Source organism: Tamandua tetradactyla, chromosome 6, assembly GCF_023851605.1.
Source record: "Tamandua tetradactyla isolate mTamTet1 chromosome 6, mTamTet1.pri, whole genome shotgun sequence".
NCBI lineage: Eukaryota > Metazoa > Chordata > Mammalia > Pilosa > Myrmecophagidae > Tamandua > Tamandua tetradactyla.
This window is the reverse complement of record NC_135332.1, coordinates 161148444-161162715: the sequence shown is the minus strand read 5'-3', so window position 1 is coordinate 161162715 and position 14272 is coordinate 161148444. Positions and strand designations below refer to the sequence as shown.

At 34.4% G+C, this 14272-nt stretch overlaps 1 protein-coding gene across 5 annotated transcripts in view; it reads left to right on the top strand.

Moving 5' to 3' along the window:
* The window catches only part of RAD21 (RAD21 cohesin complex component), a 28864-nt gene extending 15597 nt beyond the window's left edge, over nt 1-13267 (top strand). For all 5 annotated transcript variants that reach the window (XM_077167524.1, XM_077167523.1, XM_077167525.1 and 2 more), the window contains exons 5-14: nt 758-864; nt 1584-1790; nt 2137-2262; nt 2600-2722; nt 4286-4509; nt 5610-5769; nt 6189-6337; nt 8350-8499; nt 10624-10707; nt 11508-13267. In XM_077167524.1, the coding sequence (XP_077023639.1) occupies nt 758-864; nt 1584-1790; nt 2137-2262; nt 2600-2722; nt 4286-4509; nt 5610-5769; nt 6189-6337; nt 8350-8499; nt 10624-10707; nt 11508-11699 (1522 nt within the window). In that variant the 3' untranslated portion in view covers nt 11700-13267. The remainder of the gene's footprint in view (nt 1-757; nt 865-1583; nt 1791-2136; nt 2263-2599; nt 2723-4285; nt 4510-5609; nt 5770-6188; nt 6338-8349; nt 8500-10623; nt 10708-11507) is intronic.
* Nucleotides 13268-14272: the final 1005 nt, after the last annotated feature.

Below are 14272 nucleotides of genomic sequence, written 5' to 3'. Positions count from 1 at the left end.
CTATACTAGACTTGCCTCCCTCTTAAGTACTTTTCATTGCCATTTATTTGCTAAAGAAACCTGATCATTTGTTTTGTGAAATTTATATTCTGGATTTGGCCAGGATGATATTCCAAATTAATGTTTAACATTACATGTTTTTTTATTTTGTATTTAATATGTTAAAACAATATGGAAGGGCAGGAGGCAGAGTTCTCACCCACTATGCCAGAGACCAGGGTTTGATTCCCAGTGCCTGCCCTTGCAAAACAAAACAAAAACAATATGGGAGGGGGCAGTGCAACAGTGGCTCAGTGGCAGAATTCTCACCTGCCATGCCAGAGGCCTGGGTTCGATTCCTGGAGCCTGCCCATGCCAAAAACAAATAGACAAACAAAAAAAGCAGTATGGGAGGTTATTCTTATTAGAGCAAGAGTCTCAGGAAAACTATGTAAAATTTTAGAGTACACACAGCCTATAAGTCACAGGTTCCAGATAGTAACCCATGCCTGTCTAACTCATGCATTTCTAAGTTTTTCCTCTATCATATTATCTTACGTGGTGATTTCAGTATATTTTGTTTGCGGTCATTGATGGTTTTAAATTTTAAATACAGATTAACGTCCGATCATTATTCACAATCTTGTATTGCAATTTATTTAGTATGAAACATTGCTTGTAAGCTTTTGGTGGGTTATATGAGTATATTTTTTCTTATAAATATATTACAATGAGACTTGAGACTTATATTTAAAATGTATTTGAACTTCTTTTAAAGTGACATTGATGTGGCCCAGCAGTTCAGCCTAAACCAGAGTAGAGTGGAAGAGATAACCATGAGAGAAGAAGTTGGAAACATCAGTATCCTACAGGAAAATGATTTTGGTAATAGACACACAAATTGCTAGCCATTAGCTATGTTATAATTACCAGCTGGCAGTACTAGCAAATTCAACAAGAAAACTAAACATGTTACATCACATTAACAGAAAAACACAAAACCTCATCTAAAGCATTTTTATCAAGGAAAGACTTTGCCTTGCTATCAGTGTATTAATCATCATTTTTCCATTTATGCTCCAAACTTAGAGTTCATTGTTTGCCTATTCTTGCCTCCCATACTCAATGGTAGAACCTGTGTATTGATTTATGTTAAAAATTACAACATTGATGTGTAATGCTCACTTCTAAACTAGGCTTTTTTTGGAACAGTTACATTGTGTAACTACTACCTGAAAACCTAAGTATTCAAAAATGATAGCAAGCCAAAATCTTTTCTTGATAACATGTTATAACAAAAAAGTTTGTCTGAATGTTAATACAACCTAACAAATATGCATACATATTTAGATTTACCTAACATTTAGGGGTAACCTAAATTAGAGTCCAAGATTAAATTTGCTCATCATAATAAATTGTGCGTAATTAAATCAGTTTGTGAAATTTAGATGCTGAAAATTTGAAGTTTAAACTAGTATTTAACATGCAAAGAATACATCAGTAAACAAATGTGACATTCTAATTGTAATGATTATTAGCTGCTTTCTCTTGTGACTATAATATTTCTAATTTTTTCAACTAATAACTTAATAAAAATTTTTCAGGCGACTTTGGAATGGATGATCGTGAGATAATGAGAGAAGGCAGTGCTTTTGAGGATGATGACATGCTAGTAAGCACTAGTGCTTCCAACCTCTTACTTGAACCTGAGCAGAGCACCAGCAATCTGAATGAAAAAATTAATCATTTAGAATATGAAGACCAGTATAAGGATGACAATTTTGGAGAAGGAAATGATGGTGGTATATTAGGTAGGTCACAACATCATGGATAGTCTAGCAACTTCTTTATTCACTTGTGATGTTTTGGAGCAGTTGCTAATTCTGGGTCTTGAGCCACATATCTAGCTACATATATGGATTGTGACTAATTGTTATATAAAATCTGAAGTAGAAAATATAAATGAGAAATTACTGCATTTACTCTTTTATATACTTATGAACTACCTTGAAGGAGAAACAAATGCAGATTGAATGCAGTGTTAAATTTAATCCATTTTTTCATAATGTATTTTAAGTTTTATTTTTCTAGTGGGTGGCTGTTGTTCTTGAAGCATTCCTTGTTCAAATTATAACTAAACTACTTTCCCTATTTCAGATGACAAACTTATTAGTAATAATGATGGTGGTATCTTTGATGATCCTCCTGCCCTCTCTGAGGCAGGGGTGATGTTGCCAGAGCAGCCTGCACATGATGATATGGATGAGGATGATAACGTATCAAGTAAGCATTTCATGTTTGGTGATTGTAGGAATTTGTATGTCTTCTGAAAAAATATCTAACATAAAAGATGAGAAACAAAAAATTTTAGCTTTTTCATGAACTATAAATAAAAACGTCCTTTAAAACAGTGCTTGTGATTGATTACTAGTATCTTATTTTGGTCCTATGTCTCTCCCCATTTTTTAGTCAATTGGTTTCAATTCTGGAGAGGCTTCCTCATAACTAGCAGAGTTCTTTTCTTGGTACCAACAGGGTTTCTTTTTATTTCAAGAGGGATATTTTCCCCAGTGATAGAATATAAAATATCCAAGCATTTGTGACCATGTTTTATTTATAGTGGGTGGACCTGATAGTCCTGATTCAGTGGATCCTGTTGAACCAATGCCAACTATGACTGATCAAACAACACTTGTTCCCAATGAGGAAGAAGCATTTGCTTTGGAACCTATCGATATAACTGGTGAGCAAACGAACTTTTTGATTTATAAAACTTAAAGAGAATAAGTCCTAGTTCTGGCTCTTGCTTAACCACTAATCTGCTGTCATTTTTGATAAGTAAGCTGCTTTCTGCTTTGTCATAGTCACATGTCATGGATCTTTATTGTACTCAGTTATAATTTGAGTATCTTTTGCTATGAAATATAAAAAAGTATAGAGCAGGTTTTCTCCTAGTATGTAGTTTAGTCTTTTCGGGTTCCTAAAATGATAGATCGCATGTATAACAATTAGAAGACCTTCCAGATTGCAGGGCATTTTCCAATGAAGTATAGAATTGACCAAGAATCATCTTCTAGAGTTCTAGAATCTGTACTTTGGGTCGCCAATTTGGGAAAGTCTAAATACTGAAAATAGCAAATATTTGATATCAAAAATCAAAGTTTCTGAAATTAGTATTTCTTTTAGTACTTATTAAGAAATAGAGCCAAACACCTTATTTAAGTGGGTGGCTACTTCAGAGTAAGGGAAGCAATTTATACTAAGTAATTTAGATGTGAAATTTTCAAATTTCTTAATGATTAAAGGAAAACAGTGGTGTGGAATATTTGGAATCAATTTTATATGGTTCAAGGCAGTTGTTTTTAAGTGGAACAGAATTCACTTTTCAGTTTTCCTATTGAAAATCTGATCACTAAAAAAGTGTGACTTCGTCTGATAACCTATCCTCATGGAATTTAAATACCAGTTAGAGAAACATGGGTAATAAAGTCAATATGTAAAATATCGTTTGTATTATCTATTAGTGACAAATATTACAGAGAACTGTAAAAGGTAAGGGTGATAAAAAGTACTATGGTATTTAAAATAGCATAGACAAGCCTTGTTGGTCATTCTAAGAACTAGGAATTTTACTTTCAGGGAATGGAACTCAGTAGCTGGATGACTTGAGATTAGAGAAAAGCTGTCATTATAAGACATCTTTCAGATTTTGAACCATATGTGTATTTTATGTGTAAAAATATATACGGCATACCGGTTTGACAGTATGAAATCTTGAGGGATTTATTTAATCCCATAATAGTGATCACAACCATTTACACAGGACGTAATCTATACCAGAAATTAAGCTAAGTATCTTACAGCCCCTGGGTCATGGGCACTGTTTCAAATGAGAAAATAGACATAAAGTGAATTTAACAGTTCTTTGTAGTCACACAGCTAGTAAATGGTAGAACCCAGAACTTGAGCCAAAGTCTGAATCAAGTATATGTTCATTGTTTATACTATAAAACTACATGGGCAAAAAAGTACTGACTCTTGCATTTAGTTTACTCGTTTTGTGTTAGAAGTCTATACCTATTCATTTATTTGGCAGTTTTTTATTGAGCATCTACTGTGTGCCAACTTCTGTTGTAGGTGCTTTGGAAACATCACTTAATAAATTCTAGCCCCCCTCATGAAGCTTAGCTTTTCTGCTAAAGTCTGTTTGTAGAAAAGCAGGGATATAATGAAAACCAGGTATAGTTGCTGTATATTTAATGCTGCTCTGTCAAGAAAATGACCTTATTTTCTTTTTTCATTCCAGTCAAAGAAACAAAAGCCAAGAGGAAGAGAAAGCTAATTGTTGACAGTGTCAAGGAGTTGGATAGCAAGACAATAAGAGCCCAACTTAGTGATTATTCTGATATTGTTACTACTTTGGATCTGGCACCACCCACCAAGAAATTGATGATGTGGAAAGAGACAGGAGGAGTGGAAAAACTTTTCTCTTTACCTGCTCAGCCTTTGTGGAACAATAGACTACTGAAGGTAATATAATTTGCAGAATTTTTAATACTCATATACATTTTTATCTTTTTAAAAAAAATAAAATTCTGAAAATTTTGAATCGTTTTGGGTCAGGTTATCGTTTGACTGGCAACTTTTTTTTCCTCCCTTAAATCACAATGTACTATAACCTGAACTTTTGATGGCTGTATTCTTATCAAGAATATCCATAGCACATTGTATTGAAATAAAATGACAGTAACATTTTTAAGAGATATAGAATGAGTGTTCCCTATATTAAAAAGTCTCTGAAGTTTTTAATAATGGTTTTTCTCTTCACCCTTTTAAAATAAACTATTAGTTATCTTGCCTTAGTTTCTACTGTTTCAAATGTGCAGTATTTACACATTTTCTGAGTAAAACTTTTCCCACAATAGAGAATATGACTCTATAAGAGAATTTTTCACTTTTCTATTCTCATTGGTTTCCAGACTATTACAAAACAAGTTACAGAGGAGTCTGATGAGTGAAACAGTGCTGTTAGACTTGTATAAAATGGAAATATGCATGGAACCAATTGATTTTGCTGTATATTTCACTGTATTCTAAATCTGATGTCCTCCAAAGCACCAAGGTTATGGTGAAACTGCTCTTTGTTGGAAGCACTGAAATATATCATTTGGAAAATGATCCTTAAGATATTTATATTTGTTGATCAGTAGTCTCACTATTAGAAGTTTTTCCTAAGGAAGAAATTCAAAATACAGAGAAAACCACTGCCATGAACATGTTTATTATAGTGTTTACAGTTTAAAGGGGGAAAAAAGGAACCTAAAATATTGAAAAAAGAGAACCTTTTTGTGTGAGTTATGTATCTATTCAGTCAGATATTATGCAACCAATAAAAATAGTTAAAAAGATTGCCATCTAATAAATGTGAAACAAATATGATGTAAAGCTATTTGATATGATTCCAATTGGGTTGTTTTAAGTGCATGAGTATAAAAATGTGTGCACTGTTAACAACTGTCTTTTTAAAAACAAGAGAAAATAGAAATGTCGGTGGTAGGTTTTCAGTTAGTGTGTTTTTTGTTTTTTGTCTTTAATAATTAATTTTTTTTCTTAATTCATTTTCTCTATAGCTCTTTACACGCTGTCTTACACCACTTGTACCAGAAGACCTCAGAAAAAGGAGGAAAGGAGGAGAGGCTGATAATTTGGATGAGTTCCTTAAAGAATTTGAAAATCCAGAGGTTCCCAGAGATGATCAGCAACAGCAACATCAGCAACGTGATGTTATTGGTTCGTTCTATTGGAATAGTTCCCTGATAAAGTTTAAATGAGTATCTGGCCTAAAATGTACCTTGTGTCCTGCCAGAGTAAAAGAGATCAGGAATGAAGGGCTGTACTCAAATTTTTTGACAGGGAAATGCATTATATCCAATTGCTTTGTTAGAGATGAAACTTTCTGTTTTCAAGGCTCCTAGGTGACAGCCTGCTGAAGGATTGTCCTGTATTGGACTGGAGGTGGGATTTATACTCTTAAAACTCCTTCCTACCTTTAAGTATGTAAAATAATTGAGTAATCTCTGTAGAGGTGAAATTTTATCTGGTCTTCTTAAGAGAAAGTACTTATATCTTAGTGTACATAAAGTAAATGGTTCTAAAAAGTTGTTCAAAATTGTATGATGTACATCATCTTTTCATATAACTAATTGCAGATGAGCCCATTTTGGAAGAGCCAAGCCGCCTCCAGGAATCTGTGATGGAAACTAGCAGAACAAACTTAGATGAGTCAACCATGCCCCCACCACCACCTCAGGGAGTTAAGCGGAAGGCTGGACAAGTTGACCCAGAGCCTGTGATGCCTGTAAGTAAGCAAATTTATCTATCAAGACATTTGGACTGTTCAGTTCATTGTTTTAGATTCCTAGTAGTAGCAAGTGATATGTAGAGAACCTTTTGAAGTTCCTTGGTCTTAGGCAGAGTATGGCAAAGAATGGATCTAGAAAAGAATGGCAGTTAAGGTTATCAACATAATTTCTGAAGTTGGAGAAGATGCTTTGTGAGACTTGTATGTCTTTTTGACTCTCAATATTGAAGAGTCCTGCTTCAGAATGGCCCAAAGTGAGCATTCTTGGTTAATGTGGAATCCAAGGTTCCAAACTTGGCTCTAATTTATTTTCTAGCAAACACTCCTGAGGGTCTCCAGTACTAGGTGGTGTTAGGCTATCTTAGTAAGTAATCAGATTCTAAAATAGCTGAAAAAAAGCAACGTCTAGCTACTTCATTCAGTCTTTGGCTACCATTAAATTCACTTAGAACAGGATACTAAAGTATAAAGAAAGTAGAGTTTGTTTTAGGACTTCCCAGCTTTAAGTTTATAGAACAAATTAATTTGAGTAAAGGGAGGCTTTTTGATAACCTCAGGCTTCTAGCTTAGCCTTCATCAAGAAGTTTTGGCCTAAAAAGTGCTCTTTGCCAGTTTTCAGAACTAGTCCTCTGGTTCCTCGGGTAAATAAGGAGTTGTCAGAGCGTTTTGCTATTAAGAGCTCAGGAATAGGAATGGGGATGAGTCATGGGTCGCGTGACTCTATCACCTCTCTCCTTCTGGCAGTTGTTTCCCTGTCATTTTTCTGGTCTGTTTATATTAAGCCTGAGAAAGAAAATAGAACTGGATCTAAAAAATACTCATCTCATTCCTTTATTTGCTGCCATAAGAGCTCCAAGGTTCTTACTCAAGAGTCCAAGCTTCTGCTTTTAAGTTTTAATAACCATAGGCAATAATACTTGATAGTGCTAGGCAAATTAATGTGAGACCTTTGGGATTGCCATGGAATCTGGTTTTTTGTTTTTATCTAAAATGCTACTGTAGAAAGTTACTTTCTTTTATTTTTTTGCTATTTATAGTTTTGTTATTTGCTAATTTTTCATGTGGTTTTAAATGATTCCTAAAAAATGAGTATAAAAATAAAACACTTGTTGCAGAATAACGTAATGGGTGATCTCTGTTGTAAGCTGCTTTAATGTTGTAGCTTTATAGTATAAAGGAAAAACAAATAAGATACATACTGTAATCAAAGATTGATTGTGGGAGGGTTCCATGCACTAGTGTAACTAACCAGAAACCTACAACCTCCAGATGGGGTCCCTGGACCAGATAAGTCCTGAAACCTAGAAGGCCCAGCCTCTTCAGAACATCTTCCATCTCTTTACCCCGTATTATTGACAGACTCTTCCAGCATGAAAAAGTTAGAATGGCCAGAACCCAAACACCCCTAAAGAGAGGGATAGAAAGATCAAAGGTGATGGTGGAATTATACAGAAAAGATAGAATTTAACAAGTGAAAATGGTTGCTGAATCATTAAATTAGTATCTCTTTTAGTTTCCAGTATCTTAGAGCAGCTAGAAGTAAAAATCTAAAATTGTAGAATTGTAACCCATGTCACACTCTGAAATATGTTCAACTAATTGTGGTGCTGTGCTTTGAAATTTATTGCTTTTTTGTATGTGTGTTATTTTTCACGGAAAAAAAGTCAGTTGTGATTTGATAAGTATTTATACCTTCTAGCCTCCTATATTCTGGAGCAGCTAGAAGGAAAAATCTGAGAGGATCATATGGTAGCCCATGACAAACTCTGGGATCTGTCCTGTAACTACTTGTCAAAGAGTGCTTTGAAAACTATTGCTTTTTTATTTCTTTGCTTTGTATGTATGTTATACAATGAAAAGATTATTTTAAAAAGTTTGTTTGTGGGGAAAGTATGGAAATAGGACCCAGTATTTCTTTCCATCCTGAAAGCTTCAGTTGCTATATATTTGCATAATTAAACTACCCTTTAATCTTGTATCTTATATTGCCTTATATTTATTGCTTTAAGCCTCAGCAGGTTGAGCAGATGGAAATACCCCCTGTCGAACTCCCTCCAGAAGAGCCTCCAAATATCTGTCAGCTAATACCAGAGCTAGAACTTCTGCCAGAAAAGGAGAAGGAAAAAGAGAAAGAGAAAGAAGATGAAGAAGAGGAAGAGGTAGGGAAACTTCATTAAAAACATAGTTAATGTCTGAATTCCTATTCTAGATGTAGCAGAACTGTTCAAACTGCTCCCTCCTTTACTTTCTCTTTGAAACTGAATTAATTGATGTTAAGCATCAGATTGATAAAAAACATTTGAATATAAACAAATTTAACCAAATTATTAAAGGTATAGGTAGATCATCATTAGGAACATCAAATTTTATGCCATGCTATAACTCTTTGGCTCAGTTGTGGGCTTTTGAAGGACATAAGACTGCCTTTGCACTGATACCTTGCTTGACTTTTAAATTGCTTATAGCTGCTTTTTATTATCTTGTGGTCAACAGTCAATTCTTACTGCTATTAGCATCTGTGTCTGGTATAACCTCTTCTCTGTCTGTGGCCTGGAAATCTGATAAGCAGACATTTTCCATTTGTGTGGGCTTTATTTTCATTTTTGTTTTAAATAGATTGGGATGAAACATGGCTTGGCTAAAAGAAACTGAGTGAAGGCTTGAATGACTTTTTTTTTTTAAGTGGAGATACTTAAATGGATTTTCTTTTCCTGGGAATGTTTGTTACTCTTCCTTTTTCCTTATTTGTGGAGCATTGAGGTTTTTGTATAAGACTTAGAATTTACTATTCTTCTATTTGATGCTGTAGCAATTATTTTACTTAGGCCTTTTGTCTTCCAAATAGCATAGAAGCTTTTTAGATTTCTTCAAAAATTAAATGCTAAGGATTTAAATAAGTTTTTTATGTCTGTTCTTATTTCAAAGTGACCATGTTTGGTGCTGTCTTAAGTATGAATACTACACTGTTTTAAAACCATTATTTAGCTCAAAAGCTACTGCATCCTATGTCCTAGAGGGAGGTCACATTATCTCAGACTTGGTTTTCAGTCAGTATTAGAAATTGGTGTGCCTTCTGTTACCTGTGAGGCTCTTGAATCCTAACTCTTTGCAGTGTGGTATATCCCAGCACATCCTGGGAGCTTCTTATCTACTGCCTACACTAGCTTCAGAGTTTCAAAAATCAGAAAGCAATCCTGAAGGGCAGGGGCTTAGGAACTGGGTGGCTCAAGTAAAATCTGTAGTCGATTCTGAACATAGGTGGAGAACGGTCTCTACAGTCCCCACAAACACTGAATTAGCAAATACTGAACTATTGCTACTAGGGGAAATACAAGGGTAGGTTCCTGTGAGTCTCTGGTCGTAAAATTTTTGACAGCCATTCAATATGCAATTTAGTTTTATGTGTTTTCTATTTAAAGACACCTTTTTAAGATACAATTGATTCATTAACATTGAACTCAACACCAACAGCACTATAATTCATGCCTGAATGAAGCTTATCTAAGATATGTATGTTTTCCGCAAGGCACATTACAGCATTCTTGTGTTTTAGGAACCCTAGACAGTACTTTATCACTATGCTTGGAGGCCATTTTAAACAGTGAAATCACCAAAAAAATTGCAGAAAATGTGATGGTAAATATACCATGAAAAGGACACTTGTTCACAGAGCGGAAACAAGAAGACAGATTCACCTTGTTTGACCTCAGCTCAGAACATGTGTATCAGGCAACTCAAAATTTTCACTGCTCTGGGTGTGTTTGCCACCACAGGTATTGATTTGGAGTTTACAAATAAATTTTAGTGAGCAGGCAAATTTGCCAATATGGAATTCCACAAGTAACAAGAATTGACTGCATTATGGACTTTAGCCCTTTTTTTTTTTCTTCAAAAACATAGAGCAGTTCTATTTAACTCGATGTAATTTGCATGTTCTTTGATCCTGGTCCACAGTGGGTTTAAGAGTTTCTGTCAGAAAAATAAATCATCTAGAAATTTATGCTACCAAAAAGTTAAAGTCACATGAAGTAAACAGTATAGTTAGTGTCATAATTGATTTATATCCAGCACAAGGAATAAATGGTATATTCTCCTGAATGTTTGCTTGGAAATACAGTAGACTCATTTTTTTCATAGACTTCCAAATTTAGGTACTAAGTGATTTCTAGCAGTATCAGACAATTTTCTGTAAGTAAAAAAACATTTTAAAAATTTTTAAAAAATCAGTTAAATTAATTTGGAGCTTTCAAGAAAGATAGAAAAAATTTGTCATTTTTATTCAGGATGAAGATGCTTCAGGGGGTGATCAGGATCAAGAAGAAAGAAGATGGAACAAAAGAACTCAGCAGATGCTTCATGGTCTTCAGGTATGCCTGTGTAATCTTAGAGAAAAATACTTAACAAAGGTTTTGGCTTTTCTCCCTCAAAAACAGCTTCATACTATCGCCAGAAAGTATACCTTTGGAAAGAGTATCTTTTGCCAGAACTACATTAAACTGTCTGTTAGGCTAAGCCTGAAAAGCATTCAGATGAATACTTCTCCGTGGTTATCCTAAAAATTAGAATTGTGGTGATGTTTTGTTGAATTTGTTTGTTCATCTGTATCTCGTTTTTGTTGGGCAGGTTTAATGTGTTGAATCATTAAATTTGTTGAACCATTGTTTAGCCTCCAATGTCAGTTATCCTTGGACCTTAATATGGTCAGATAGCATAATTCCTTAAATCTATGAAATTCCAGAAAGACATTCAGAGTTTACTAAAATGGATTCAGAAGACAGATGCATTTTAAAAATAAGATGAAATTTTAAGAACTATACGTGTGGTATTTTACTGTTGTATCACATTACAGTACATGAATTCTCTAATTCAAGAGAATGATTAAATGAGTCTCTGAAAACATAAAATTCAGTGTATTCTTCCTTATAAATTTTACTTATGGTTAATCATTTATTCTAATGTGTTTATCCAGTAACTGGTTTGAAAGAACCTTCCTATTTAAAATTAGGATGATTATTTTAAAATCCAATCACAAACCCTTACAGAACAAAATACACAAAAAACAATACACATTTTCTAATAAAACCAATATTATCAGCCGTTTTAAATTACTTTTTTATTGTGCAGTTTACTCCATTTAATTCATTTTTTTTTGTTTGTTTTATTTCAGCGAGCTCTTGCTAAAACCGGAGCTGAATCTATCAGTTTGCTTGAATTATGTAGAAACACAAACAGAAAACAGGCTGCAGCAAAGTTCTACAGCTTCTTGGTTCTAAAAAAGCAGCAAGCTATTGAGCTGACGCAGGAAGAACCATATAGCGACATCATTGCAACACCTGGACCAAGATTCCATATTATTTGAGCAGCTACAAGCATTATAGCTAGTGTTAATTTCACTAGTTTGTACAAATTGCCCCCATGTGCAGGGCACACAATACCCCCAAGAAGGTTTAGATTTTTGTCTGTACAAAGTCTCTGCCTTTTTCTTTCATCTTTTTTTCCAGTATTTTAAATTTATCGATTTCATTTTTAAGGAAACTGCTTATATGGATTGTGTTTGTATTCTGATGGAGAAAACAAGCACCAAAGGACCCGGGAGATTATTTTAACAGAACAGATGTGTGCAATAATGGTGCATGAAATAATGTGGAATGGCAGTTAAAGTCATGATTTTTATCTTAATTCTCCATTACTGCTCTGAAAAGGTAAACCTGTCTGGGAAAATACCTGACAGTTTCATTAAAAACTATAGCGTGAATCTTTTGACAGAAATTCTCCTTTTATATCAGTAACACAGGCAATCTTCATTGTTAATCATTGTGCTTAGGGTGGTACCTGAAACGACAAAATTCATTCATCCTCTTGAGGTATGTTTTAAACTATAATTCCATAATAAACAAGGGTATATATGAAATTGTGCTGTAACTGATTCCTTTCAGCTACAAAAAGATAGGACTTACTGATTTAAAGTGTTCTATTTTGCTAATCATTCCAATTGAGCCCTCATGATGAACCTTGCTATCCTGAAATCTCTTATTACAATGAGGCTTCAAAATGAGTAGAAATAGACTTTTTTAAGAGTAGAATGACTATGAAGAGTTTATAACTTTCCAGAAGCTGTAAATCAAAGTTTTGAAAAGATGTTAGGATAAATTTGTATGAATATTCAGATCATGGAAATAGGAATTACCACGCGTATTATAAGGACAGACTGATGAAAAATCATACACCTCATTGACTTAATCCTTAAGCAGACAATGCTGTAGAAATTAATGGCTTCCCTGATATTTATTACAAGTTTTAGTACTGGTCTCTTTTTCCAGTGTTGCACACTCTCCTGTGTTTGGAACTTTATTTTAATAGCTTCGCGACAGAAATCCTCTCCGGTTTCCTGTAATTTAAGTGAAGAAACACACACACACCGAAATAAAGGCTTTATAATTAACAGACCAGATAGCACAGAAATTATGTGACTATTATGATTATCAAGACATGTCTTAACTTTTTAGGGCAAAATTACTCACACTGAAAGTCCTAGCTTAAGTGTTGGCACTTTGTGGGGAAGAAAATCACTTTTGAAACTCAGACTTCAGTGTATACCCAATAATTTTTAAATTATGTGAAATGTTTTAAATTTGTGAGCTCGTAATTACTGTTTTAATGATTCAGTTTCTTGAGAATGGTAATTGTATAAATTGCTATTGCAGCTTTATTTTCAATATTATGTGCCTGTAAACCATGGGTTTTTTCCCCTTGTAAAAAGACATTGTAGATAATTGAATGTTTGATTATAGAAAGGTCATTAGTTTCTTGTTACACATTTTGTTAGTCTGGTTTTTGTTGCCTATCGGGTTTAATATTGTTCTTGAAAATAGTTGATGCTATGTTATGTATAACTTTTCTAATAAAAGTTGTGTTATAAGCTGTAAATTTTGGATTATTGGTTATTCAGTTGGTGGTGGTATTCCTCAGGAAAAGGTTGATCAAAGAAGTTAACAAACCCTCACCTTTTACTTACCTTATCTAGAATAATTACCCATACAAATAACTGTATTTTGCATAAAAGGACTTTGACTTAAGAAAAAGGAAGACAAGAATAGTTTGTCTCACTTTCTTTGTAACAGAGAAGCATGTGATCTGGAACTTTGATAGTTGTATAATATTTATGTGTTAAAATATATTAAGATTGAAACAAAGCTAACAAATGGCTAATGCTGAGGTAGCTTTAGCACGTAGATATAGCCCTAAACTTCAGCATATACAAACTGTAACATGCCATGGGCATATAGCCTTGGGATGCTAAGCAAAATAGGGGAGTGAGCAGCTGCAGATCTCCCAGTCCATCTGAGAAGCCTACTGAAAACCAGGGCATTCGGTAGTTTGAAGTTCACCTACCTTTGCATTCAAGCCTCTGATTAGTCCTATTCCCTCATGCTGGATGATCACCATTTGGAGGGACTACATGCACCTTAACTTAATCCACCTGAAACAACTAATTCTACCTATTCTCTTCAGACCTTCCCCATGAAATAAGGTCAGAGAGGTACAGGGGGCAGATCATGTACAGCAAGGGGTTCTCAAAAGTGCTGATGTCAGGGCCAAATCTTTACAGAACACCCTTCTGAGGGATTGCCCACTGAGCACACAGTAACTGAATGGGTGCATAGATGAAAGAAATTTATAAACGTAATGGTTCTCCCACCACAATCTTCAGCTATCAACAGTGATCCTAGAAGGTATGTCATTTACTCTGGTAGTAATCCTTGGCATCCTGCTGGGTACCCAAGATGGACCACTTTTTACTCAAATGTGAGAAGGACAAGTAGTATGGGAAGAACACTCATTCACCAGTTTGAAACTTCACTCTGCCTCTTAAAAGGGTAGCCTTGGGCCTTGATTTACACAACTACAAAGCTGGGCCCTTGGTACCTAACC